The 26,878-nt window shown below is 41.2% G+C and overlaps 1 protein-coding gene across 1 annotated transcript in view; it reads left to right on the plus strand.

Moving 5' to 3' along the window:
* Nucleotides 1–26,878, plus strand: part of suclg2 (succinate-CoA ligase GDP-forming subunit beta) — an 85,813-nt gene that overhangs the window by 23,542 nt on the left and 35,393 nt on the right. Inside the window, exons 3-9 of the mRNA XM_062397106.1 lie at nucleotides 13,232–13,331; nucleotides 14,395–14,485; nucleotides 15,997–16,149; nucleotides 17,108–17,197; nucleotides 17,956–18,052; nucleotides 21,472–21,633; nucleotides 23,238–23,380. Of these exons, the coding sequence (XP_062253090.1) occupies nucleotides 13,232–13,331; nucleotides 14,395–14,485; nucleotides 15,997–16,149; nucleotides 17,108–17,197; nucleotides 17,956–18,052; nucleotides 21,472–21,633; nucleotides 23,238–23,380 (836 nt within the window). The remainder of the gene's footprint in view (nucleotides 1–13,231; nucleotides 13,332–14,394; nucleotides 14,486–15,996; nucleotides 16,150–17,107; nucleotides 17,198–17,955; nucleotides 18,053–21,471; nucleotides 21,634–23,237; nucleotides 23,381–26,878) is intronic.

A 26,878-nucleotide genomic window follows, 5' to 3' on the forward strand; every position in this document is an offset into this window, starting at 1 on the left:
AGTGCATTCGGAGTAACTACACTGTGGCCGTGACACTTATATCATGAGAGTCAGTGCCCTTAGTAAATCAACCCCTCTCTGCTGGGAACAGCGTACTTCACAGCTGCTTTATTCGCTCATCTCCATTCATGCACTTATCTTTGGTCAGTGTCCTTGTATGTGCGTGTATTTCTCACACTTTTTGTTTCCTGTGTTTATGGCTCGCTCATTATTAAAGCGTGCAAGAGAGCATCTCCCAACACTTAAATTCATGCCCCTGTGCATGTATATGGCTCAGATGTTGGGTCACACAGGAATGTTAGAGAGAGGGAAGGATGGAGATCAGTAACCTCTTAAAATCTGTTGAGCTGAAATGCAAACTAAGGCTGCCAAGTTCTCACTCCCAGAGGGTGACGCAGGGTAGGGTGTGAAGCCAGTTCTGGATGGGGCTCTGTTTTCATGGCTTCCACGGTCGAGGACATGGACTTTGTGTTGGTATGGGATGGTTGAGGCATTCGAGCTGAACGGGAGCGACTCAGATGGATTTCTGCATGGTGCTGGAATCCTGCTGTGAGCCTCTGGTCCCCTGCATACACAACAGAGAGAACTAGTCGAGTATTAAAGCACAGACACAGATGAATGACACGTAAGCCTGCACATATAAGCTTGCACGCACACACACACACACACACACACACACACACACACACACACACACACACACACACACATGCACACCAACCAGTATCCTCCTCTACTCCCAACTCCCTGAACCATGAAGTGGTTAAGTTGACAGTTCAATTGCAGGTTTTCTGTATAGAAAATCTTCTCACTCCTCCTATGTAGTGTTGAGTCCACTCTCCTGAAGTGGACGCAGATTGATTGGTTCTATTACAGCTGAAGACAAAATAGCTTAAAAATGTTCTCCTTCACTATCAAAAAAATTAAATAAAAAAAATATCCGACATAGACCACTGATTCCCATTAACCTGAATGACAACTCTGACGAAAGAGTTTACATTGTGGCAGATGGGTGACTCGCAACCAGTTAATGGCTCATGGAAAGTAGGCTTTGTTTTTTGTGGCACCATACTGGGTGATCTGCACAGGGAGTTATCAGAAAGTCCAAAGTTTGTGTAATGTGTGCTCCACTGGGACACTGAGAGAGTGGCGCATTAACTCCTGCTGTCTATCCAAAACCAATGACCCAGATCCACACGTCCACACCCAAGCTCTGCTCATTTTGTTGTTCTGTGCAGCCAAGTAGCTTTATGTTTAAAAAAAACAAACTAGAAACTTTTGCACCTTGAAAGGTTTTTTATCAGTCCACCTCATATTTGCGAGGTCCAGATTGAAATAATTGTCCAGAACAGATATTAGAGTTGTCAACGTCTATAGACTTTTGAAATCATTCATGAGCTACGTCATTAATGGAGAATGGTGAGCCAAGAATTCATGCAAGTCATGATACCACCTCCACCATGTTGGATCTTGAGCAGAATTTGTCTTTCTCCACACTTTGGACTTTCATCACTTTAATCTTCCCATCTGTGGATTATGAAAACTCCACTCCTTATTTCACCTGAGGGTTGGTGCTGATGTCACTGAGTGGTCATCAAGAATAGAAAGTATATACAGTCTTCTGTATATACACACATAAAAATACATACATGTCCAATGCATGAAAGGTATGAATTTGTATGCAGATTTTTCTACAAATGCCTTTTTAGCAATCTAGCAGCCATGAGATATCATAGCAACACCATTAATGAATATAGATTTGAAGCTTTCCTTGGAAGCAGATAGGTCGGGCCATGCACATGCAACACAAATAGTCACATAGATATACAGATATGCCTTTGCCCAGCTACAACCAAAAAGAATGTGATTATGCAGTCCACTTTTTGTATCCACCTGTTTGACAGATGCATCTGTTGAACAAATCTTGATGGATTTTCGGCCTGAATTCTAAATCAAAACCACATTTTCCCTCTCCTTCCTTGCTGCGAGGGCCCATCATGTCTGCCATGTCTCCTGCCTCCCCAAGCAATCATTCATTGACAAAGCGGCGATAGAAGAAAACTCGCTTCAGATCCTGATCTTCACTGCATTGAGCCTGTGTGATGAATGGGGGCTTCATACACTAGTGAATATATACACACTTCATATCAGATGAGTTGGGAATATGTTGTCCCTCTTTGTTGTTGCCATCGTCCTAAAATTGTGTTGCAATTTGTATATTCATATTTTTTGTTCTCTCTGCCATGTTCTCAGTTAAATCATTTCTCCGACTCCTTATTCACCTCACTCTACCTCTGCCTTACCTCTTCTCTTCTTTGTGCTTAGCACGGCCTCGCTGCCTGAATGACAATTATCAGAGGTAGGAATCATTCTAATTTATTTCACTTGGCTATGAATATTCAGTGTAAACAGAGCAGTTTTTATGCATGGCTGTCAAATCTCATGTGTGCTTATTAGAGGCATAGCTAGTTTGATATGTTTGCTCACTGAATAATAGCAAGCTACCTTGACATTAGCCAAGTCTTTGAAGAGGCAGGTGTGTGTTTGTGTGTGTGCGTACAGATTTGCAGGTTTGTTTGTAATGTGAGTGTTTGTTAGGAGATGGGGAAAGAAAGAGATATATTGGATCGTCTCCCTTTGCTTGTGTTCACCTGCAATATATTTATGTCTCAGGTCGAATTGCTTTAAAACACACAAATGTAGGTAGCTGAAGTAAATATAAGTTTAATGCTTCGGAAAAAAATTTAACATTTTATTGGTTCTGGCTATATAATGCCTATTTTTTGTCCAAAAAGGAGAGAGACTCTTTTTTTGGTACTGTGGATTTTGAAGAGCCCTTGAGTCAAGAGAATGAGCGTCACGCTGTGCTTCAGATGATGTGTAAATACAAGTAGCTCAAGGCCAAAGGCGCTTTGTTTTGTGTATCTTAAAGTAATTGTTTTCAATCTGCTCATTTAGTTGTCGGCGCTCTGTGGCAGCTCAGACCCCCTCTATGCCTCTGGCCTGTGATCTACAAATAAAGACAGATCTCACTGTAAACCTGGAGCTAGGATCTTATCCATCCATACAATGCTGACTTAAAGTGTATTGTGCAATGTTTGCTCAAGCTTTAATGCCTTAATCTAAGGGACACCTGAGCATTTATGGTTAGTTTGAGATACAATGCATGAATAAAATCTTGAGTAAATGCACTTCTGGATAATTTAAAGATTAAAATGACTTGTGTCTGCGACATAGCCGGGCTCATACAACATCTGTGGATGGGTGATATTTGTATCTCTTTCGATGAAGTCTGGTATGGTATAGGTTTTCCATTGTTCACTGAAGTACAGAGGAGACTCCCTGCACAGCAGCCTCCGCTGGATGGACTTCCAGACTTTTCCCCTTCAACAGTGTGGAGAGACATGGGTTACACCAGACATAGAGCCAAGGGCATGTTCAAATGACCCAGTGGCATAGAGGGCTTGGAGAAGGGAAGTGCACAGGCTGTAAAACCCTGTGCTTTGGTGTGGAGAGGAAAGTGTACACTATTTTACCGAAATATCCTTCTACACTTGAGGTAGATGAGTGGGGTTCATGGCAGTTACTGTACATTTGCTGTTCTCTTTTGACCGTGTGGAAATTAGCCACAGACCAGAAAACAGCAGTCAAGCACAGAATGTGCAGTGCATTAAACGACAATTCTTTTAATGCCTTTCTGAACTTGTGGAATAAATGTCACCAGGGCCGGCCCTAGCACATTTGGCGCTCTAGGCAAGCTTCACTCCTGGCGCCCCCCCCCCCCCCCCCCCCCCCCCACACACACACACACACGAAAGCTTATTATAAAGTTATTTCTTTCTTCGTCGAAGTTGCTTGGACACACACACACTAACCATAAGCCTCAATGTTCTAGCATGTTCTGACAACACAAAGGAGGTTCGTACCTAAATTTTTGCCTCATTTTACCCAATGTTAGATTAATTTTTTTAACGTCAAAGTATTGGTTGGAGATATATGTTATGGGTCCCAAAATTGATACCACAGCAACAAAGTATATCTGTAGAATACAGCATGAATGCAGCAGCAGTAACGACACGGAGCATTCAGTTCCACATCCAGACTGCATCTTATTCAAATTAAACACAATTTCAAGTACAAGCATTTCTTTGAGTGTAACTGCATTTTTAACTGCATAAAACATACATTCAATTATTATGGTGTCTCTTTCCTCCAAACATCTTAATATACATCATCACTCATAAAGAAATATAAACATTTACAATATAGACCTATTGAACATTAGCTTATAATTGGTCTTTATAAGGCACAATAACAATACATGAATTACAGAGTCTGTGTGTGTCAGAGCTGAACTACACACTGTAAGGTAAACAATATACTAGCGCGACCCGCCTGCAAGACGAAGTGCAGGTAAAATAAACACCTATACAGGCGAATGTAGCCCACCTAGTGCGCGAGTGTCTCTCCTCACTGCCCAGCGGAGTTTCTAAGTTTTACCAGTCAACACGTCTCAATGACACCCGTGGTGATCAAGCAAGGCTTTAGGAGCTAACGTAGGTGACTCTCACCCACTACTACTCTGTAGAATACAGGATGGAAGCAGCAGCAGGAACGACACGGAGCATTCACTTCCTCATCCAGACTGCATCTGACAGTTCGGGGTGCAACTGCTCCCGTGCCAAACGTTCCACCTGAGTGCTGCTGTGAATGTAGGTGTGGATTTGTTGGGGAAAATGGTGATTTTGACTTTTTGCATTTAATAAAACATTCAGAGAAGTCAATCTCTAAAGTTGTCAGTGGTGGTGATACAATATAGTGGTTTATTAGTAACAGGGAGGAAATAAAATGCTGAAGTCACATAAGATATTGCGTAACACCCGTTATCACACTTGGTGCGCCTCCACATTTTATCTTGCTGGGGTATCAACAGCTCTGCTTTCTGTGGCAGGGTGCAGAGAAGCATTTACACCTCCGACTGGGCCTGGCGCTGGTGTATGAGATCATCTACATACCACCATATGCTTCCCCACCAACCCGATATACTGTCTAGTCAGTACCATCTGTCACAGAAAGGCTCCTCCCCACTATGGATATCACTACCAGCCATTCAGAGGACTTGGTTGTCCATGTGTGTAATTTTTCACTTCATCACTTTGACTCTTTTTAAGTTGTATTTGCTTTTTGAGAAAATATCAAAAGTAATTTTCTTGTAACCTTAATTTTTTCTCTGATAGTACATTGAGTATCTCTTGGTATGGAGATGGGTGTTGAGAGAAACATGACAATTCAAATTAACATACCGACAGATTTGCATGACACATAAAGCAAATGATCAACAAAGTTAATTTGAACGTCAATGATTTGACGAGTGATTTGTACTGCACATTTGTTTTAATAGATTTTCAAGCCCGGACATGGCTGCATAATATCGGCTACTGTGGCACATGAGCATCGCTCATGTTTCAATTGGTCTTTTTATGTCATTGTGTCCCAACACTTGCTCAGTGATCGAGCTATTATCTTATAATACTGGCCCTAAATTGGATGTTTTATTAAGGCTATTTCATGCTTCATGGAGCAGTGAATATATAAGCGGCAATGTAGTGACATTTCGTTTCTCTATTACTTTTCCTCTGTGTGCCTTTTCTCCAATTTTACCTGCCTGGATTTTAATTTAGCTAAGATCCTATGTCATTGAATATTATTATGCTCAGCTTTCTCTTTGTGATACCAATTCAATCTCACCGATTTCATTTATGGACAAATTAGCTGTTAAATTGCGTGCACCCCAAAAAAAAAATAGGCGATGTCTTCCACCTTGAGGACATATGGGACCCCTCTTCCTTTTCAACTAGGAACAGACAAATATATTACTGTCAAACATGGTTTAAAGCATGAAACATGGTCAGACCTCTACATACTGCATATCCTCTCCCTTCTCATTCGCACTGTCCCCACTGGAGCCGCCTCATGCACTCCAACACTTCAAGCGCCTTTAAAGACCACTTTCATCTTTCCCTTTCAGAAAATCAGGCAGAGTCTCTGGTGAAAAGCGCTGACAGTAGCAGTTAGTGCTGAGAGGGTTTGGCTCGACCACGACCCTATCCTTTTGTATGCTTCTGAAGTGGGGAGGGGTGAGAAGACCCTCTTTGAGCTCTGTGTGTTTCTGTTCGAATGTACACCAGCTGGAGCCCATGTCATGTCCTCCTCTCGTTGGTCTACTGGATAGAGGCCGCTGAAGCAGCTGCTCATCTATCGCGGCAACCAATCTTAAAATGGATTCTTGAACTTCAAAAGAATATGCATTCTCAGTCTTATGGGGTATTGCAGTTTTATTGTTGCCATCTTCCATTTCCATTAGTGAACAGTTTCCATTGTCCCTTCCAATGTTTCCAATGTAAAGGCTGTGGCAGCCCTGTCCGGTTATCAACATTGACAAGAAAGAAGGGTCTCTTTCATCATGTCTATTTCAAATGAGTGAGCTGGTTTCGTTGTGGTCGGGGAAGTTAACAAAAAACATGTTGCTTAAAGAAACTTAAAAATGTGTTATCTGGTTGTTCTAGCAAGGCAATCAACAATGAACTAACTAATGTCAGAGTAAGGTTGCTTGTAATGATCTTGGTCACAGTCACATATATTCCTAACTTTAAGCTTTTACACTCACTCATACACCAACTAACCTAATCTGAATTTTTCTTCTTTTGCTAAGACTTAGCATTATATGTGTCAACCCCCAGGATTGGATATGAGTGCCTCATCTCTCAAGCCTTTGGCTTTGACTTAAACTGACATGACTTTTATTTACCCTTCTGACATTTGGCCATTTTGTGTTTGACCACCTGGGACTCATTAACACTCAAAACTGAATCTTGGTGAAAATGTGCAGTTTGCAAAAGAACACAATTACGCAGTTCTACGATAACAAAGTCTGAATTGACGTCGCTGTGGAATAATTGACTATTATTGTTGAAGCGTATACTGTATATACTTGATGTGGTCTGTGCACACTAATGGAAGAATTTCACATGATAAATTTACAACCATTAACCATCCTGCTGCTTTTACGTGGCCAGAGTTTGAAACGAGTATTATGTTCATAAATTCTACGTAAATGGGTTGAGGCTCATTTCCATAGCTATTAACTGGTAATGTCAAGTCAAAACAACATTGCTCTTTCTCTCGCATTTTACCCACACATTGTGACCTTTCCCTCCTCCTGTGCCTCACTCTCTCTCTTTTTAGCCCCACCATCTCATATCTCTGTCCTTCGGTTGTCACTGTCTCCTGCTTGTCCTCTGCACCACAGCAGCACATCTGTGTCCTTGTTTGCCACTTTGATCAAATTGTAGAAGATATAAACGAGGGTAGCGAGTTAGCTGGAGCAAGCTGCAAGTATCTCTGCCTCACCGCAACCACTCCCTGCAGGGCTCAGGCTGATGGACAGAACACCTCTCGTATGTTAGGAGGGCTGGCCTGTCACACAGAAAGACACCTGTTTGTCTGCAGGTGTTTTTTTCTGTCTTCATTACCTGCCAAGACAACACACACACACCCAATGAGATTAAAAGGCGGGAACTGTCTGGTTAGAAAGACAAAAAGGTTATTAGCTTGGGCACAGTGGCCCCCTGGCAGAGACGTCCCCAGATTAATTAAAAAACCCATTCTAGAAAGGAAACACAATTATGATAATCTGCAAAAACATAGTCAAGCACACGGACAGTACAGGAGCTAAGATTCACAATTAACTGGCCTCTCCGAAGACCTGTTGTCATCCCATACATTAGCTGCCTCAGAGATCTATGATCTGGTAAGAAAAAGCCATGCAACTGAAATTGTCTTAACAGCTGTAAATAGGCTTTGCAGGGTAAAGCGGCCTGTCTCTCAAAGGCCTGATTTCTGTAAGCAGCTTTGTGTTTCCACCTCCTCATTATGCACCCTAACCTATTCATGTTGTGGGTGAGACTTGGAATTGTTTTCTCACACATCCTTCTGCCATATTAGGATGATACTAATGTGCCAGAATAAGTGAACATGTCGCATATTATTTGTTGTCAGGGTACTTTGCATATATGCAGCCCACATAGATGCGTGAGCATGGCCTGAAGTTAAGAGTTGAGTTAAGATGGAAAGAATGGTGGAGGGAAAATGTGTAAACACTCGTCTTCTTTGGTAGGGAGCTCGAGCCATCAGGTATGCTTCATTACTCACCAGTGGAAATGACTGTGACGTTTCCTCTTGCCCATCAGTGCATCGGCAGCAGCAGATGTCGGTAGCTCTATAGTTTTATCTGCTATTGTTGGTGCTGAACTGATGCAACTATTTAGTTAGAAGCTCATGTTTTCACCTATTTGAAAAAAAAAAAATGTCGTCGACTTTCTAGAGTCTGTAGCCAGGGTTTTATTTTTCCCAGTTAACTCTCTCATGATGTGACTTCAAACAAGCAAGTTCTTTTTACACAGAGGCTTCCAAGATGAATGAATCTCCCTAAAGATACCGCTGTGGGCCTTTAGCACCCATTGTTCCACGACATCATCATCATTACCGTCACCTCTGTGTTTCTACGGCAATGAAAAACTCCCTGCCAGCAGTTTGAAATGCACCTCTCTGTCACTCAGACGAGAGCAGGGCCATCTCAGGATATCATTAGAAGTGCTCTCTATGTCTGAAAGGCAGGTGGACTTGTCCTCTAATGAGGAGTCAGGTATCACACGGAGGGGCCACTGTCCGTCTGGGACACTGATATTCTCCTTGCCTTACGGACATTGAGATGGCATCATTAGAGTCCAAGATGGCCACAGAGACATAGGGATTAACCAGACAAGAGAGTGAATTGGTAACGACATGGTTATTTGTGGGGAAAAAAGAGTCGTACTGTTGTTACCTCTTACTTTTTATATCTAATTTGGTTTGTTTAAGTCCCAACATTTGGACCTACAGACATGCCACTAGCAAGAGCGGTGTTTGGATTTATCAGTGTGTGTTGACTTCTCAACCTCAACTGAACGGGCAAATATATTCAGCTTTAAGAATACCGAAGCCATTATATGTCGAGGTAGATGAAAACCTGCAGATTGTATTGCCCTATCTTTCCTTCCGGTTCATCCGGCATCAATGCATGAATGAAGAGCCATTTTTTGTCTGACCTTTTCACAGCCAGGCAAAATTGGAAATGGTAAAAGTTTACGAATAATATCAGCTTGACCACTGAACAAAATCATCACACAAGGAGTCAGAACTACACATATGGCCTGCCCCATTTGCTAGCCCTGCTGGCTCCAAAGTGTAATTAAGAAAACATAATTTGCATCTCAGGCAATTACACTCAATATTTAACAGAAGTGTTTTTAACACACATGCAAGGGGAACAGCATGAACATATTCACCTCCATGCTTATGCAATTATTAAAGCAAATTGCAAAGCTCTGTTTTGAGTTATTAATTCCCTTCATTGCCTATGGTCCTTTCAGCTACAGTATGTTATGACTTCATAGTTCCCAGTATCAGTGAGCCATGGCTGTGACACAGCTAAAGGCCCTGTGGCAAGGGGCGAGAGTTGCTCCAATGGCTTTCTGTTGCTATCAATATGCAGTTGACAACCTAATTGAGCCAAAAAATGAAAGCAGCTGGAATCAAAGATTGTTGTTTTGTATATTCTACAGGACTTTATTAACACCTGAATTATAAATTATAATATATGAATTACACTTAAATGGTCTCCGAGAAATAAAGGGTTACTTTCATTTCAACACACATGCAGGATGGGGAGAGCCACCCTGATCTTTTTCTCTCCTCATGCAGATGGTAGCCACATCTTTTGCTCTCTGGATTGGCACTCTGTCCCATACCAGCCAGAATCTCCCTTATGGCACAGCCTCGAAGGTTTAATTAAATATCAGACCAACGCTAACTCTGCGGCTGGCCATCCATGGGCTTGGCGGAGCACAGGGGGGGGGGGGGGGGGGGGGGGGGTATTCCTTTTTTAAAAGTGCACAGAGAGAGGGAGAGAGGGTGAAAGAGACGGTGATTGTAGAAGTTACATCCTCTTTGCCAGCTGCTGTCACTGGCAAGCAGACTGGGAGTTGATTTGTACTCATTACTGGGAAATGAGTAAGGCCCGAGGATGATAACCACATTACTCCGATTGCATGTGATGTGATTGGACATGTTGTGCGATGTTAATCTCCTCCTCTGTGTCCCCAAGATATAGGAAATAAATGGAGATGAAAATCTTTCTCTGCATGTTCACAGTAGGTCATGTATGATACAAATGGAAGTAGATGATTACGCAACAGTCCCTTTCCCCAAGAGAGCAAATAATCACTTTCTGTAGGAGCGACTTGGAATCTTTTGTTGTAGAAAGTCGATAAATCATGTTTTATGTATGAAATACATCTGTACGCCAGGCATTGCACACTGCAAGTAATGAAAAGATACATTCAAGAAAACATTTTGGACAGATTCTACAATATATTTCTGCCTGATAGAATGTACTTCATTGCTCTCAGTTTACAGGACTATTATTGCATTTGTTAACTGTATGAACACCTTGAACTTCTCCAACCGTGCTCGCTGATGTTCTTACTGATTAACTGCATCACACTGCCCGGGTTCAACATAGAAGCAGGACTTGTCTCCGGTGTTACCGCTTCCACTGTCTTTTCCGCTCGCTCTCCACTTTGCTCTGCACTCATTAAGGACCAGCCTTTGTCTCTTACAGGCCATCTCACGACTGTCAAACTACCAGATAATGGTCACCCTGGTCTTTACCATGCACCATGTACGCTGTCATCTTTGAGGCCATTATTATCCCCCCCATGTATTCCAACCGAGTGTGGTATTCCACTGTTAATAAGAGGATTTTATATGATTCAACAGTGTTTTTTTGTTTTTTTTGCAGTGGGACAAAATCTTATAATCTTCATATGCATTGACATTTCCGTTCCGCTCGGTTAGTCTCTTCTTTTATAAAGTTTCCACATATTATCAGCACATTGCTCCTTCAGTGCCCATTCATAATTGCTGATATTGCGACAATATCTTGTTGTGTGCCGCATAATAAGCAGGTTTGCTATCAATTACTAGTGCGGCAGGAATGAACACCTGCCTTCTTCTCACCCCATTACCTTTCCTGGCACAATACACGCCGTTTTATATATTAATATGTCATTTTAGAACCACATCTAGCTTTTTTAAGGTCATCATCACTGGGTCGATACTATTCATCTTTGTCCACACTTCAAACAATGCAATCTCCTTTTTGGACTGCACCTTTGTTCTTCCACTTGTTTCTTTTCTTTTACAAGAGAAGTCATTTTCTCTCTACTGTCCCCCTCTGCTGCACATGCCCGCAGGACACTATTTCATCTTGCTTTGAACTCTTTCTAATTTTGCGCAGTAGCAGTTTTTTATTAACATATTTATTCATTTATGACTCCTCTCAAAGCCCTTTGCATAAGGGCACACCTTTTCTCTCTCTCTCTCTCTCTCTCTCTCTCTCTCTCTCTCTCTCTCTCTCTCTCTCTCTCTCTCTCCCTCTCTCTCTCTCTCCCCCCCCTCTCCGCAGAGACTGGGCCTCACTAATGCAGTGTTAGTTTAATCTCTGCCATGCTGTCAGGGGCTATTTTCTTGGGGTCCGTGGCTTACTACAGCTGCAGTGAACACATTCAGAGTACTTAGGTTCTCTTGGCTCACCAACTCCTGTCTCCACTCCATCCTGATTGTCGAGTTTTTTGCATTTTTTTGCATCTCAGTGAAGGGAGCAACTTGTCTCCAGCCCTCCCAAGGTCAAGGTGTCTTTGTAGGCTTTCCAAGGATCATCCCCGTCCACTCTCCCTACCACCCACTTCCCATCCCGATGGCAGACACCCGTCAATGGCTGAACTCCCACACTTAGATAATAATAACCTAGCCAGCGACCATCTTTCATCATGTGTTCTCGCCCCATTTGAATAGAAGGAGATTCTGAATGCTGCATGCTGAATAGAGAGCAGAGGGCCCTCCTCTTGATTTGGCAGCTCTCACAAGGTGGCAGTGACAGACAAGGGGATGGTGTGTGGTTCAATAGTTGAAGCAAGGTCATGTGGCGATTTCCAACAGTCCTGCAAGTGCTTCTTGAACTCAGATTGTGCTCTTGGATAATAATTGTAAGAAAACCCAAGTAAACCTTTTAGAAATTGTGCAACTTTTGGGAGCTAATGCTAATATTAGGTAATAAATAAATTCCAATGAGTTCATAATATATATTTTAAGAAATTGTAATAACTCATAAGATTTCACCATTACGAAATGTAATTGAGGCTTGATCTTTTACTTAAACCATAAACTTTAATAAAATAAGTCTTAATCAAAAGGAAACACAATACAACCAAATGTATAGAACTTGATTCAAGAAAACATTTGAGCATGTATTTTCTGCTTTGTGTTTTTTGTGAAATAAGCATTTGCATTTAACATTCTGGTTCTTGAGATTGCGACCCAGGTCTATCGATCAATACAACACAATTCTTTTCTGATTCTGATAATGTATAATTCAGGCGCTAATCAAGTTATATAAAGTAGACGAAACAACAATCTTTGATTCCAGCTACACAAAGTGTCTGATAGATTACAATCAAATTTTCTACAGACATTCATAATCATGAGAGAATGTATCTCACATTTTTTAATTCATTGAAAATATATCCAAAAATTGCTCTGAAATTTGGCTCAAATATCCATATTGCACAGATGATTGGGTTTGATCCTTGAATTTTCAGTTTGTGCTGCAACTAAGTCTCAATATTCAAGTTGATTGTTTGGTGGCCAAATACTTATCATCAGTGTCTACTCTTTTTAGTGCCAATTAGCAAATGCTAATATATAGCACACCCATCTATGATCTTGAACATTATAACCACTAAACTAGAACATTTTATATTCACTTAAATCATCTCTGTGCATAAGAACAGTTTCAAAAAGTCCCTCTCATGGTTGTAGACTTTTAACGTTGTTTAAAACATTTTCTCTGTCCAGCGGTATTCCTACACTTTACTGTAAATAAGAGTACTGCTGGCTCTGGTGTGTAAACTTACTTTTTTGTGGATAAGTGGCAGACTCAAGGGGGCATTCGTGGTGCTGAGTCTACTTTAGTGTTTTGTTACACATTCTCTGTCTTTCTTTCCCTTAACCATGTCTCTCTCTCTCTCTCTCTCTCTCTCTCTCTCTCTCTCTCTCTCTCTCTTTCATTCAGATGCCAAGGAGATCGTGCTGAAAGCTCAGATTCTGGCTGGTGGCAGAGGAAAGGGTGTGTTCGACAGTGGCCTTAAAGGTGGAGTGCACTTAACCAAGGAGTAAGTAGGCCCCTATGTGCATCTCGCACTGTGAATTACTGCAGGAGGAAGATTTGTATTATTTTCTCAGACGACAGCAGCTTTTAGAGTGAGGATGCTCAAAGAGCTCTCTGAAGATGTTCCCTAGGCACAAAGACACAGTCAGGATTACTTGTGCTGCAAATAAACAGTTTTTCTGTCTTCAGCGTCTTATTTTGGAACAACTACCCTCAATTAAATGTTGAAAAAAGGATTTTAAGGTCAGCAGAAGTGTTATGCACCCCATACTGAGTTTTCCTCTCTCAGGTTGATTGGGTTTTGTGCTGCCGCTGAGGTTCATTTTGTTCTGGCTTTGAATTACAAAGTGTGATCGCTGTATTCCTTCAATCTGAGATCTTCTGCATTTTTCAAAAGGCTTAACAACACCTTGAAAGAGATTTTCTTTGCTCAGATGCTAGATTCCCCTCCACCATGTTCCCATGCACAGACACAGTGCTGTCTTTTTAGTAGTGGTGTCTGCCGTTAACTGATGCCTTACAGGCAAAAAGGTGATTTATGACAATTGGCCCGGACATGTATCATCGTCACCCTAACTCAGGGTTTGGAATGGCTGGAAACTTTTTCAAAGTGAGGTATGCTAAAGTTCATCGTCCCCAGACAGTGATATGAGCGCGCAGTTCATCTTCCTCTAATCTATCAAAGGAAGAATACAACCCCTGGCTTCATTTGTATTCACTTACAAAACCGGAGCAGGCTTACAGAAGCAGACTCGACATGCGGGCTGCTTTTAAAAAAGAGAGAATGAGTAGAGATTCATTCACAGCGATGTGTACATGTACCAAGTGTCTTCAAAGCTGTGCTTTGTCAGAATAAGTTCCATCGATACCCAGAAAGTGCTGAGGCATATCTCGCTTCAACTGAACAAAGCTCTGGAGAGATAAATAAATACTTATTCATCTGGTAGTACACCTGCTTTCCTCATCTTTCTTTTGGCCAGTGTCTGATTTTCAGTGATGTTTTATCTTTTTTATATATAAAAAGACTTAAAAAGGATATTGTTTGACGTATAACCTCTCTCCTTCAGCCCTGCAGTGGTTGGCGAGCTGGCAAATAAGATGCTGGGTTTTAACCTGACGACCAAGCAGACGCCTAAAGATGGAGTAAAAGTTAAAATGGTGAGCCACTGTGCAGACGAAAAGAAAGAAATATATTCTTTTTACTCTTTCTTGTTGTTTTCTGACCTTATTTCAAGGCATTTTGAGTCCAGTAATACAGTCGTGTAAAGTTAACGACCGTGAAGGCAGTGTGGCTCAATGAATTTTTATTTCATATTACATTTTTTTCTCTGTAGAAATAAGCTGTCCACTGGTGTTTACTTTGGGTCTGTGCTTCTGGTACTATAGTTGATTAAATAAATAGAAGACCTAATATTAAATCAAAGTGTTTCCATGAGCCACTAACAAGCAGGAATATCATGTTCTCTACTCGCATGCTGCATGCAGTACCTCCTCTAAACAGACGTATCCAGGTGATGAAGCCTTCTCACTCTGTGGCTTTTCTGTGGGTCCTGCACTCTGTGTTTGTCTCTCGCCCCCCATGTTTGTTTACCCCTGCTTCTCCCCACAGGAGCTCCCACTCCTGCAGAGTTTGTCGAATCAAATGAGTGTCACACTTTTGAGTGTCACACTTTTTTTTCATTCAGTTTTACACAATGCACCTGCAGCAGCCAGACGATAACAATCCCCCAAAAAATTCCATGACTAGGATTGAGAAGAGAAAGGTCAACAGAAAAATTTAGTTAACTGTAAAACTTACACTTGAATTGGCCATTAGATAATTGTCTCACCAATACACTTGTAGCAGACCTGGTAAGAACCGCCGTCCACTAATCTGAATGATTAAGCACCTTGACAGTGCAAGTCAGAGGCTGGTGTATCAGATGACAGCCAGAGCTCAGCTGTTAACCTGCCCTACCCTTTCTTTACTCAGTGCACCACAGAGCAGGGAACGCCACCGAAAACTGGAGCAGCACCTCTGCAGCTACATGGATTTGCTGTCATGACACTGATAGAGGGATGCTGTGAGAAGATCAGGACAGATGTGAATGATGGTTGTGGAAGGGGAATATTTGAAACAGAACCTTGAGTATGAGTAAGAACAAAACAGGATAGTGGGGAAAGACTCTCTTTAGTTTGACAGAATCAGGCTCCAATTCATGTGACAGGAAATGTAGGAGAACATTTGAATGACTGGTGGATGACTTTTTTGCACTGAGGTAGGAGTGCTGTCTGTTAACATGGCGCTAAGAGGTTATCCATCCTCATATGCTTGGATAAGTGGAACACAAGAAAAGTGTGGTTGTGCAAAACCACTCTATCTAGAGTAGACAACTTGTAACACATTTACACAACACTTCAACATTTATTTGTTCCCCAAAAGCCTCCTGCTCGCATCCTGCCTTTGCTTACCTTTGTGACACCCATCACTAACTCTTCTCCATAAAAAACATGGGTTTCATCGAGAGATGCTTAGTAGGTATTTACCCTGCTCACTTGCCTGTGTGTTGAATCCAGTATTTGAAATGATAAAAATGTATCCTAATGTTTTTTTTTTGTTAACTGCGTAAACTTGGTATCATGGTGTCATAGGGTCATTCCTCCATGTTCTCTTGCTGTGCCATGTCCAGGTGATGGTTGCTGAGGCCCTGGACATTAGCAGGGAGACATACTTTGCCATCTTAATGGACCGCTCCTGTAATGGTCCTGTCATGGTTGGAAGCCCCCAGGGGGGTATGGATATCGAGGAGGTGGCCGCCAGCACCCCAGAACTCATCTTTAAGGTACATGATTTGTTGATACGCTGCAATATCAAATCAGATAAATACGAGGGTGATATTTATCTGCCGAAAAAACAGTGCATGCTAAATCTTGTTAAGCACAATATAACTTAAACATATTGAAATCTTGTCAGGACCTGATCACTATTTTCTGCAAATCGAATTAAATATGTCGTCATCGCTCAGCAGCTGAACACCGCTAACAAAACATTGGCGCTTAACATGAACAAATATGCACAGACGCACATAAAAAAGCCTTCTGTGTTTCATATTGCTATTAATTAGGTTCCCTTTACAGAATGTATTCCTCTGTAGTCACTTTGCTACTTGGCAACAGGTCATTGTTAACAGATGTACTATGTAAGCATTACAGATGGAGTGTGCCTGCCTTTACAATCGTTATGTATATCTTTCTTTTACTATAGTCCACAGATTGTTGCAGCAGATTTTTAAAGATCCAGCTGACATATAGATCATCCATTATTTCTGCTCAAGATTTCAAATTATATAGGCATCCCACAGCTGTGGTATTGATATCAACATAATAGCGCAGTATACCTTTCACTCATCTCATTAAAATGGATTTTAAAAAGTCCAGAGTTTATACAGACTTTGTCCATACCTTCTAAAGCTAGTTGCACTGTTCTTTTGTTTTCTTCACCGCTGAAAACCATGAAATTCCTCATGCGGTTTTATACCTATGAAAAAACTTTCTCTATCTGAAAGTCAAAGATACGAGCGACTAATGATCATAAATCCGCCGTTTCAGTCCCAACTGTCGATTTTTTTTCCATGTCTGGCAGCTTGCCATTACTTAATTATGATGTCGCCAGTTTAATGTGAACATTCACTTTGTGTCAAATTATAGCCCAGTGTTTAAGCCTCCCGTTCTCTCTCACTCCCTCTCAACATTTGTTTCACTCTCTCTGCCCCTCTATCACTTTCTCTGCAATTCTCACAGGAAGTCATAGATATATTCGAAGGCGTGCGCGACGACCAGGCGCTCCGCATGGCAACTAATTTGGGTTTCAAAGGACCTCTGCAGAGACAGGTAATGGGCGCTGAAGGCTTTAAAGCCACAATGCAAAGTTACCTTGCAAAATGAGGCCAAGAAAGAAAAACAACACATCAACAGCTCAGGTTAAAACCCATTAGAAGTACATGTGCTTAGCTTTAGAGTCCATGTAACTAACCCTAACCCTAACCCTCAGATCATAATTTTGTATTTTTCCTTCATGACACGAGAAACCAGATTAGCTCAGAAACTGCTTGTTAGAAGCTAACTGAGAGTTGAAGATGTTTACGCTTTGGTTGCAGCCCATTGTATGAGAGCCTCTTTTGCAGGACACTGAATAGGCATTGATTTTAAATGGGCAGGAGATTGTTAAGTGGCTGCATTGTCAGCCTCTCTTCAGTTACCATGAGTCAGCTGCCGCACTGTTTAATTACAGCTTGATGCTGTACGATTCCGATATTCTATGATGACTACCTGTATTGACAATTTAACCACAAAAAAATTGAAATCTACTGAATTTTTTTTCTTTATCTAAAGCAACTACATTAGATCATAGTCTTTGTTTTAATACATTTATTATTTTCTCATCCTCATTCCTCTTTGAAACAAGCAAATCACATTTCCTCTTCCCGCTCAGAAACATGCACATTCATGCCAAACAAGCTCAGACAGTGTGATGTTCAAGGTGATTTGCCATGTTTTATGTAGCCTGTGTGAGAGGCTGAGTGGCCTTGGCGGGCCGGCTGCTCAGAACCGAACTATCAGGTAATAACTGTTCTCTGTGGACCACGCAGGCAGCAGATCAGATTAAGAGGCTCTATGATCTGTTCCTGAAAGTCGACGCCACTCAAGTCGAAGTCAATCCTCTCGGCGAGACTCCCGAAGGACAAGGTACCCTGTATCATAGAAAGTGCTTGTTTTATATGAGTGTGTGTGTGTATGTGTGTGTGTGTAGTGACTTGGCTTCTGACTTGTGTGTGTCTGTGCATCCATTCATGTTTTTTTCCCTCCTGTCAATAAGTGCTCCTAAATCACATTAAAACTCTCTGATATTTAAACACCTTAAATAATTAGACATGGCTGAGAAATTAAACATCTTAGCATGAACTTGCAGCTGCCTACTAATCACTTACTGTGAGTTACAGAGACACAACCTCCTCAGGTTCTGAATGAATTTAAGGATTTGTAATTGCAACATACTAACGTCAGCTTCTTGTCTGGATCCAAATCCAAGATGCTGCAGGGAGCGAAGATTTCCATTTCCATGTTGTTGATGTTGATGTTTCTTAGTTGTTGATGATTAATTAAAGGCATTGAGTGTTTCATCAACAAGTAATGAGGAACTAGAAATTACAGCAGCAGTTACAGGCACATCCGTTATCAGTATCCACTCAGGGATATTCTATGTATATGTAGGAAAACATCTTGTAAGCATCACATACTGTGTCGTCACACTCTTAAACAAACTCAAATCCACAATTACGGATTATATATTGATTCTTTAAAGTAACCAAAATGTTACATTTGAGGTTTTAAACATATTCTACTTATTATTATTTTTTTAATTGGTCAAATTCTTCAACAGCAACATTTTAACTCTTAGTATTCACGCTATTCTCTTACCTCTGTGTCTAAGTTGTCTTAGTAGAAATACACGACTCACGTACATTAATTTGGAATAGTTCTGTTAAATGACTTTCAATGAATGAAAGGGTGATTAGAACAAATTGGAACATTAAGAAATAACCATTCTGGATTATTTATAGTAGGGTAGCCTCGTCCATTTCATTTTCAGTGTGAAATTAAATTTGAAATTAACCAATTAGGTTGAGAAAGAATGTATTGTCCAGTAGAGCAATGATTACTGTTTCTATCGAATCAAGAGCTCAGACTCTGCCTCAGTCCCCGGCAATATAGTCTTTGCATTTTCCCCGGGAGATGATAACACTTGAATTAATTTACATTAATTACTTGAATTTTAAAAGCAGATAGGGGTGAATAAATATCAGTCCCTCTGTCACCACTCGACAACATCAGGAGGTGGAGAGGAGGTTCAACATTTCAAATGTTCTTCATTTCAGATATAACAAAGACATCACACACCAATATGAAGCCCAGTGTAGCTGTTGTGATGCTGCTCATGCTGTACTTGGGTTGAACTTTGTTTTTCTTCCTAAGAAATAAGAGTGATCGTCTTATGTGTGAACCTGATTGACTGTGATGACTGCTATCGAGACGTAGTACAGAACCCTGCTGCAGCTGCGTCTCGTCTTTGATGTTATTTAGTCTTATCAGATTATTGTTGAAAGTATGCTTTATCAAAGACTGAAAAAAGAAGTTTGTTGTTTCGTGATTCCTTATGAATATTAATAACAAAAAATGGATCCTTTGATATAGCGGAGAGGTGCAAGTTTTCTTTTCCCAGCAGCAGAGAGAGAAACTGGCTTGAGCTCAGGTGGTGCTGTGTAGACAAGCTCCACATTAAAACCAACTCTCGTTCTTTGGCCCTATTTGTTCACATGTCACAAGGGAGCGTAGCTATTTTCCGGCTGGCATTTTGACAAGACGTGTATCGTAAAGGAGAATTTCTCAAGTGTGGAAAATTTGTATTTTTGTGTCTCATTCGGTAATAGCTGAATTTATTTTGTCAATGGACTGCAATAATGGATGTGTCAAAAATAAAATGGATGTGTCCACTCCCCAGTCCAACAAGAGGCAGCCTGCTGCACGTGCTGTGTATCTCTGTGTGTGTTTTAAGTTTCTCAAGTCAATTCCCATGCTCCCTTATTTTCTTTCTGTTTATTGTGTGGTGTATCTGGATTTCTACTATTAAAATACTAGCTCTAACCATACCGGCCATATTGAGAATGGTTTGAAGGTGTATGGCTGCTCTCTTGGTTATTTAACCAAATGGGTAGACAAATTCAAATTTACCTCAAAGTTGTAAACTCAGATTTGTTTAACTTAATTTATTGAGTCAAGCATTTTAAAAATGTTCAGACCTGATAATAACAGTCTTCCTGAGAGATCCAATCAGAAGGGGTCAGCATCTCAACGCACCCAAATATGTCCTCAATGCATCTTGAGATCCAATCACTCAGGCCACATTGAGTGAATGCAAATGTGTCCTGGGCCACAAACGAAGGACCTCCTACTCAGCTGACGTCCTCTGACCTGCTACAGTTTCCAAATGACACAAATGACACAAAAGGTTTTTATGCATCTCAGTGTCCATATGTTAATTTATTTGTGGTCACTGCCACAATATCAACACTAATCACCACATCACAGGGGTTATCCCTGCATTTGATTAAAAACCTTATTTGGTCTTCGCGAATGCTAAAAGCAGCGGAAGTGAGATCCTGTTAGAAGTGGTTCAGAGAGACGCATACAGGATGCATTTTGATAAAGGGTGTGAACACAAGAACTTGAAGCTGACCACTTGTGATCTAATCTCTCAGGATGGATGCATGCCTACCTTTTACCCTGAGTCGGAGAGGGCTTGATCACTTTCTTACTGACAATTTGATTATATTAATACCACTCTCGTGTCTCTACAGTAAATATGAAACTGGCACTAGCAGCTGCTTTGCTTAGCTTACCATAAAGGAAACAGTATACTTTTTAATGATATGGTGTCTAACTAAGAAATAGTGTCTGCCACAGAGCTCTGTTGGAAACCACAGCTTGTTTTTGAAAAAATGAAAGAAAAAGAGTTAATTAAAGAGCTTGAGGAGAGCTGGTAGGCAGAATTTCCAACCTCTGCACAAAGCCAGGCGAGCTGTTTTCTCCCATTTCCAGTCATGCTAAGCTAAGGATGGTGCCAATCTTCTCATTTACGTCTTGGCAAGAATGCAAAGAAGCGCATTTCATCTAGACATTGAACTATTCTTCTGAGTTACAGTCACTATTTAAGTGCGGTTGTGTACAGAGAAATCTCTAATTTATTACATTTCTACCCTGATATTTTTTCAGGTAGCTCTGTGAGTGTGTTCTCTTTGAAATGTACTCTCTTTGAAGTAAATTTACTATAGTGGTCTATTCCATGGAGGCAATGTCAAAAACACATGCCTTGGTGAGCCCACCTCTGAAGTAATTAAGGAAGGTAGGCCAAAGGGACACTCCTCTGTTCATTAATTTCAGGTTTTAGAAATGATAATTAGCTTTTTTATGTCAGAATCCCTGCTTCTCTTCCCTTTTCCCTCGCCTGCCGTTTTCCTCTGTTTCACTTTTGAGTTTCCTCTGTTGCCTTCTTTATTCCTAACTCTGTCTTTGTCATATCCACAATTCTTCCATGTCATTTGCCCCAGTGGTTTGCTTTGATGCAAAGATCAACTTCGACGACAACGCCGAGTTCCGTCAGAAGGCCGTGTTTGCCATGGACGACATGGCTGAGAGCGACCCCACAGAGACGGAGGCAGCCAAGTGGGACCTCAAGTATATCGGACTGGATGGAAACATTGCTTGTTTTGGTACGGAAACAAAACTTCATGACAGAACAGGCTGATTCCTGCACACAGACAGTGACACACATACACACATTCACCGAAAAATGCGAACCCCCTTCTGACACAAGGCTTTAATGCGTCTCGGAAGTCACATAAGTGAAAACCTCGGACACAGTTAAAACTTAGTCAAAGTAAAGGCTGCCTGGGCTCTCCTCCAGTCCACATTTACAAGCAGCTTTCTGAAGACTCCAGAAGGAATGCTGCCATAACCAATGCATTCTAATTAGCTATAATCCGCCCAGAAAGTCTCCAGTGAGCCAGATTGTTAGCATTCTCATTAAAGGCCCCCTCTCTTGTCATAAATCAAAGCTTTTACAGTGTGGAGCAGCACTAACAGGTGCTCACGCTTCTTACCCCGTAGCCTCATAAACACATTAGATGTCTGTTAGCGTTACGGCATTGCCCCCCCCCCCCCCCCCCCCCCCCCTCCTTCACACAGCAACGCGCACATCCCCCCATCCTCCATCCCCAGCTCCCAGCCTCTCTTAAAGTAACAACAGCTTTTAAGGCCCTGCAGCTTCCTTGAGAGCTCTGTGAGCCACCAAAGTGACAGCTGTTAAAGCAAATTTCCCTTTTATTGAGACCTCGGTCGGGGAGCTTGCCAGGACACAAGTTCAGCTTGGCTAAACCAAATGAGGTAAGACAGTTTTGTGTGCACTTGGCTCCCACACAACTCAGCAGGGTAGCCGCGCAGGCAGTTGGCTAAATGATGACATGGGCCGCAGAGAAGCAAAGCAGAACCTCTTTTAATCATCACTCTTTTCTCTGAAGTAGAGTGTCGAGTCACAATAACATTTTCTGTGTTGCTCGACTTCACTCATTGAATGTTCCTGATTAGGAGATTTCCAGCTGATTCACTTTTGATGCCTGACTTTTTTGCTCTTTGGTTGTTAAATTACTGCTAGTTTCTTTTATCAGGGTTCTTACAGTACATGTCATCCGTCTTTCAGCGATGGTGATGTTATTTTAATTAGCTCACTGCTGTTGGCATCTCATTTTACACTCATACACTTCTGTTTCAATCTTTGATACTTAAATAGAGCAGTGCTCGTTCTTAACTGTCTTTTTGGAATTGGTTGTTTGTTTGGCCTGTGGTGCTGCTGGTTGCAGTTTTCATTCTGAAACTGTAAAAGTGACCTGCAGTAATTGAGTTGTGACAAGTGAAGACTTGCCAGAGCTGTTGACCTGTTTATTCAAAGTTGAATATCGTATTACATATCCAAATCGCTCCAATTGCAACAAAACGTATTTCCTTGGACTCTTAACAATACGAATGCCAAGTGTGAAACTGATTAGATGAATAGTTCACGAGATGTATTCCACTTACACACATCGGCCGACTGAAATTGTAATGTTAGTTAAATACTTTAACTACATTTTATCTCCTTCAGATTTTAATACCACTAACACTGGCTCATCATGCCTGGCAAAAGTCTCACTCTGAATAAATAAAAAAATATATAATACAAATATTCTATACCCTGTATATCTGCTTTTGGGTTGCTGTTTTGAGTTTTTAATAAACATTTTCCGCGAATTGTTTGAACTGAGATTTTGAATTTTCACAGTGAATGGAGCCGGATTGGCTATGGCCACATGTGACATCATTGACCTGCACGGGGGAAAGCCCGCTAACTTCCTCGACCTGGGCGGAGGAGTCCAAGAGAGGCAGGTGTACGAGGCCTTTAAGATGCTCACTGCTGATCCTAAGGTAGGAACAAATACTTGGGGCAAAAAAGGTTGATGTTTCTTTGTACTTACCGTATTCTGCAGGGTTCGTACGGTCATGGAAAACCTTGAAAAGTCAAGGAATTTTAAAATGTCTTTTTCCAGGCCTGGAGAAGTCATGGAAAAAAATAATCTCCGAAAAAAGTTTCGGAAAAGTCATGGAAATTTGTTATATTCATATTGGCATGTGGTTCATTATGCTGAGTTTTAAATAATTCATATGCTTTTAACGTCTTAAGAGACGGGTGAAATTCGAAGGGAATTTGGGTTTGTGTCATTTAAGGTAAACTGTATGCATTGGAATTCTCATTGTTAGTTTGAATGCTACATTTTGTCACTTTTTCGCATATACTCAGAGATTTCACAAAATGTTCGGTCATGGAAATTTGGTTTAAAGTTATTGAAAAGTCATGGAAATCCATTGGTCAAAATGCGTATGAACCCTGAACATGATCCAATCAAATGCGAAATTCATATATAATTGCTTATTTCAAAGCGGACTCGCCACCTGTTGAGTCGTGTTTAATGCTACAGTCTTACATCTTGTCATATCACATCCATAAAGCCTTGTCTGTCTGATTAGTGCTTTTTCACTGAGACAACAGCACTCATTAGACGAGGGACCTGGGCATATGTCCATGTTTCGCTGAGTGAAGCAGAATGTGTTATTATATGCCTTCGTTTTCACTTGCAGTGGCATGGCGAATCTCTCCTCTGTAAAGACCTTGGCTTTCTATAGATGGCACAAAAATCGAATAAACAAGTTCAAATGAAAGCGTGTTTCTGAAAGGCTCGCAGCTCTAGTGGGTGGCAGTTTGGGGTCTTTTAGAAGTGATTCAGCTCCATGTTCAGAAAGCTAATAAGTCCAAACTAAACAATATGAGCCCTGTAACGACACTGCAGTGCTGATTGCGTGTTGACAGTCATCACACTGCAAATACCCACCTCCTCCTCCTCGCTGTCACTCCTACACTGCTGCCCTAGCCTCAAGTTGCCGCCGTATAAGCAGCTCTGACGCAGCTTGGTTGTGCAGGATGAAGATGAGCAGTTGATACTAATTCATTTTATTGACACTTGTTAATTTGATTCAGCAGTACATGCTTTCAAAACACATGTTTCACGCTAATATATCTGCTCATGTGAGGGTTGCCAGATTCGGTTACAGCTTTTCCGATAGTGATTTACTAGAGATGAAATACTACAGCAAATACACCTCAACAGTTTATTGAGGCACAAGCTGTCACAGTTTACAGAACTCAAACGTTTCCTAAACATATCTACATGTCGATTTTATAAACTTGCTGGATCACTCGATTAATGTAAACTTTTAAAAATAATATAGAGGTTAAGAACCCAGATAAATCAATAATCTGCTTGTCTGTCATAGTCTGCTCTTAAAATAAACATTATGTCAATATTACACTATGGGAATGCTTGAATATATCCAATACCTAATACACGGTTGGATGTTTTTTCTCAGTGTTAGTGGTGAGGGCCTGTAAATGACATTAACAGTATCTGCACCGTATTTATCAAACAGCAGTGAACAGACCAATGTTAAGGCCCACCAACCATGACCCCCCCCCAGCAGGGGATATATGGCCTTACTCACATTTCCACTGTGTGCAGATTCTGTTCAGTGAATTCATGTGGTGGGAAATAAAACTGAATATGGTGGATAAAAAAAGAATTGTGATCAATAATGGAAACAGAAAACTTGTACTTGTCACTCTCTCCTAGTATGGGACATCTGTTTTAATTGAACCCTTTCTAACCAAGATAGAAAAATCTGATTTTAAAATCTGCATCTACCCGCCCAAAAAAACAAAGGAGTCATTTTCCTCCACCTCCTCCTGGTCCTCCTTCTTTTTCTGTTTTGGGCCGATTCCCCTGATCCAGATGGGGGAGTAAGTATGCTGCCTGTCCCTCCTGCTGCTCTGTATGGAAATAGAGACAGGGTTCTCCTCCCCAACGGGGGGGGGGGGGGGGGGGGGGGGGTAAAAGTAGGATTGACATTAAACTGGGTTGGAAGCACCATTAGCATTTCAACAAGGGGAGTTGAGAAACCTGCTCTGATATGTTGGAGGGAATTTTAATCATCTCAAAGTAAGAATGAGACAGGGAGCTGCTCATTTGCCTTTAGTTTATTTTTATTTTCCATTTCCGAAGTCCAAAATATAACATGAGTATTTTACATTAAAATTCAGCATCAGCCAGGTGAAGGTGACGATGTAAAAATTATGGATTTAATTTGTGAATAAGATATGATGAGAGGGCTGTGCGTCCTATTTACCTTCATTCTATAGACAATCATTACTCTTCAGATATCCATCCCCTTTGTTGATTCTTTATACACAGCCTCACATTTTTCATTGTTATTGCTCTAAAAGATGGGAGAAGAATATTTCTTCTCCTCCAAGTTACTAGTATGGAGCACGAGGACGCCTGCTTTCACCGGCACGGCATGAAATTAGTTTAATAGCTGCTGCAGGGAAGGCCATTACGGTTATGCCGCATATATATGAGTCTGTGCTTTTTATTAGAGACCACTGTGACTTTTGACTGGGAAGATTTAAATAGTTTATGCGCTGTGGAAAAGAGAGAAATGCATCGAGCGGCCAGGCAGATGGTACAGCAGGGAATATCCTGCTGTAATGACAACACACATTTCCCCAAAAACAGGTATTATGGTGTCCGTCTACTCCTTCCGTCTTTCTTCCTCGTTCAGTTTCCACACTTTTGTCCCCTCCCCACCCCTCCGCTCTGTCTCCTCTCGCGCTCTCCCTCTCGGTCTCCTCTTTGAAGTCTCAGGCTCATTGTGATGAGACGAGTGGAAGCGTGGTGAGTCTACTGCTGGCACCGAATAGCAGAGACGGAGCCTGAGATGACAAAGCCTCCTTTTTCTTGTTTGCTCACTTTCCCCTCTCATCTGCCTGCACAGCATTCATTAACTTAAACATTATTATTCTCTGAAAGAAACTGGATACTGTATTTGAAGTTGCAACAACATGAAGATGGAAAAATTGTCCAAATTAAATCATCAGAAGAAAGGATGGAATCATAACGCAATTGTGTAGCCTAGTGTGTGTGTTTAATGTGTGAGATGGTATGTCGCTCTGCTAGACAACTCGGCTTTGTTGAATTTTGGCCCCCGGCTTTAACAGCGTAGACACATTTATTTTTCATGCTAAAATAAATAGCTCCACTTTCTTCATATCCACATAAGGAACAGTTTGTTGACAGAATGGCTGAATTGATTGAGGTTTCCCTCACATCACCTGTAGGCAAGCAGGACCAGGCAGCAAATACCAACAGCCAAATAACCTCGTTATTGCCTTGTGCCTGTGTCGTACTGAAAGTGGCAGATGGATGTTTTGTCCATCTCAACATCCATTTGTTCTCAGGGCTTAAGGCTGTTCTATGTAATTTTTATAGGCTAGAGTAAATGATGACATTTTTATAAAACAAAACCTCATGTTAG

This window comes from Platichthys flesus, chromosome 2 (genome assembly GCF_949316205.1).
Source record: "Platichthys flesus chromosome 2, fPlaFle2.1, whole genome shotgun sequence".
In the NCBI taxonomy this organism is placed as follows: domain Eukaryota; kingdom Metazoa; phylum Chordata; class Actinopteri; order Pleuronectiformes; family Pleuronectidae; genus Platichthys; species Platichthys flesus.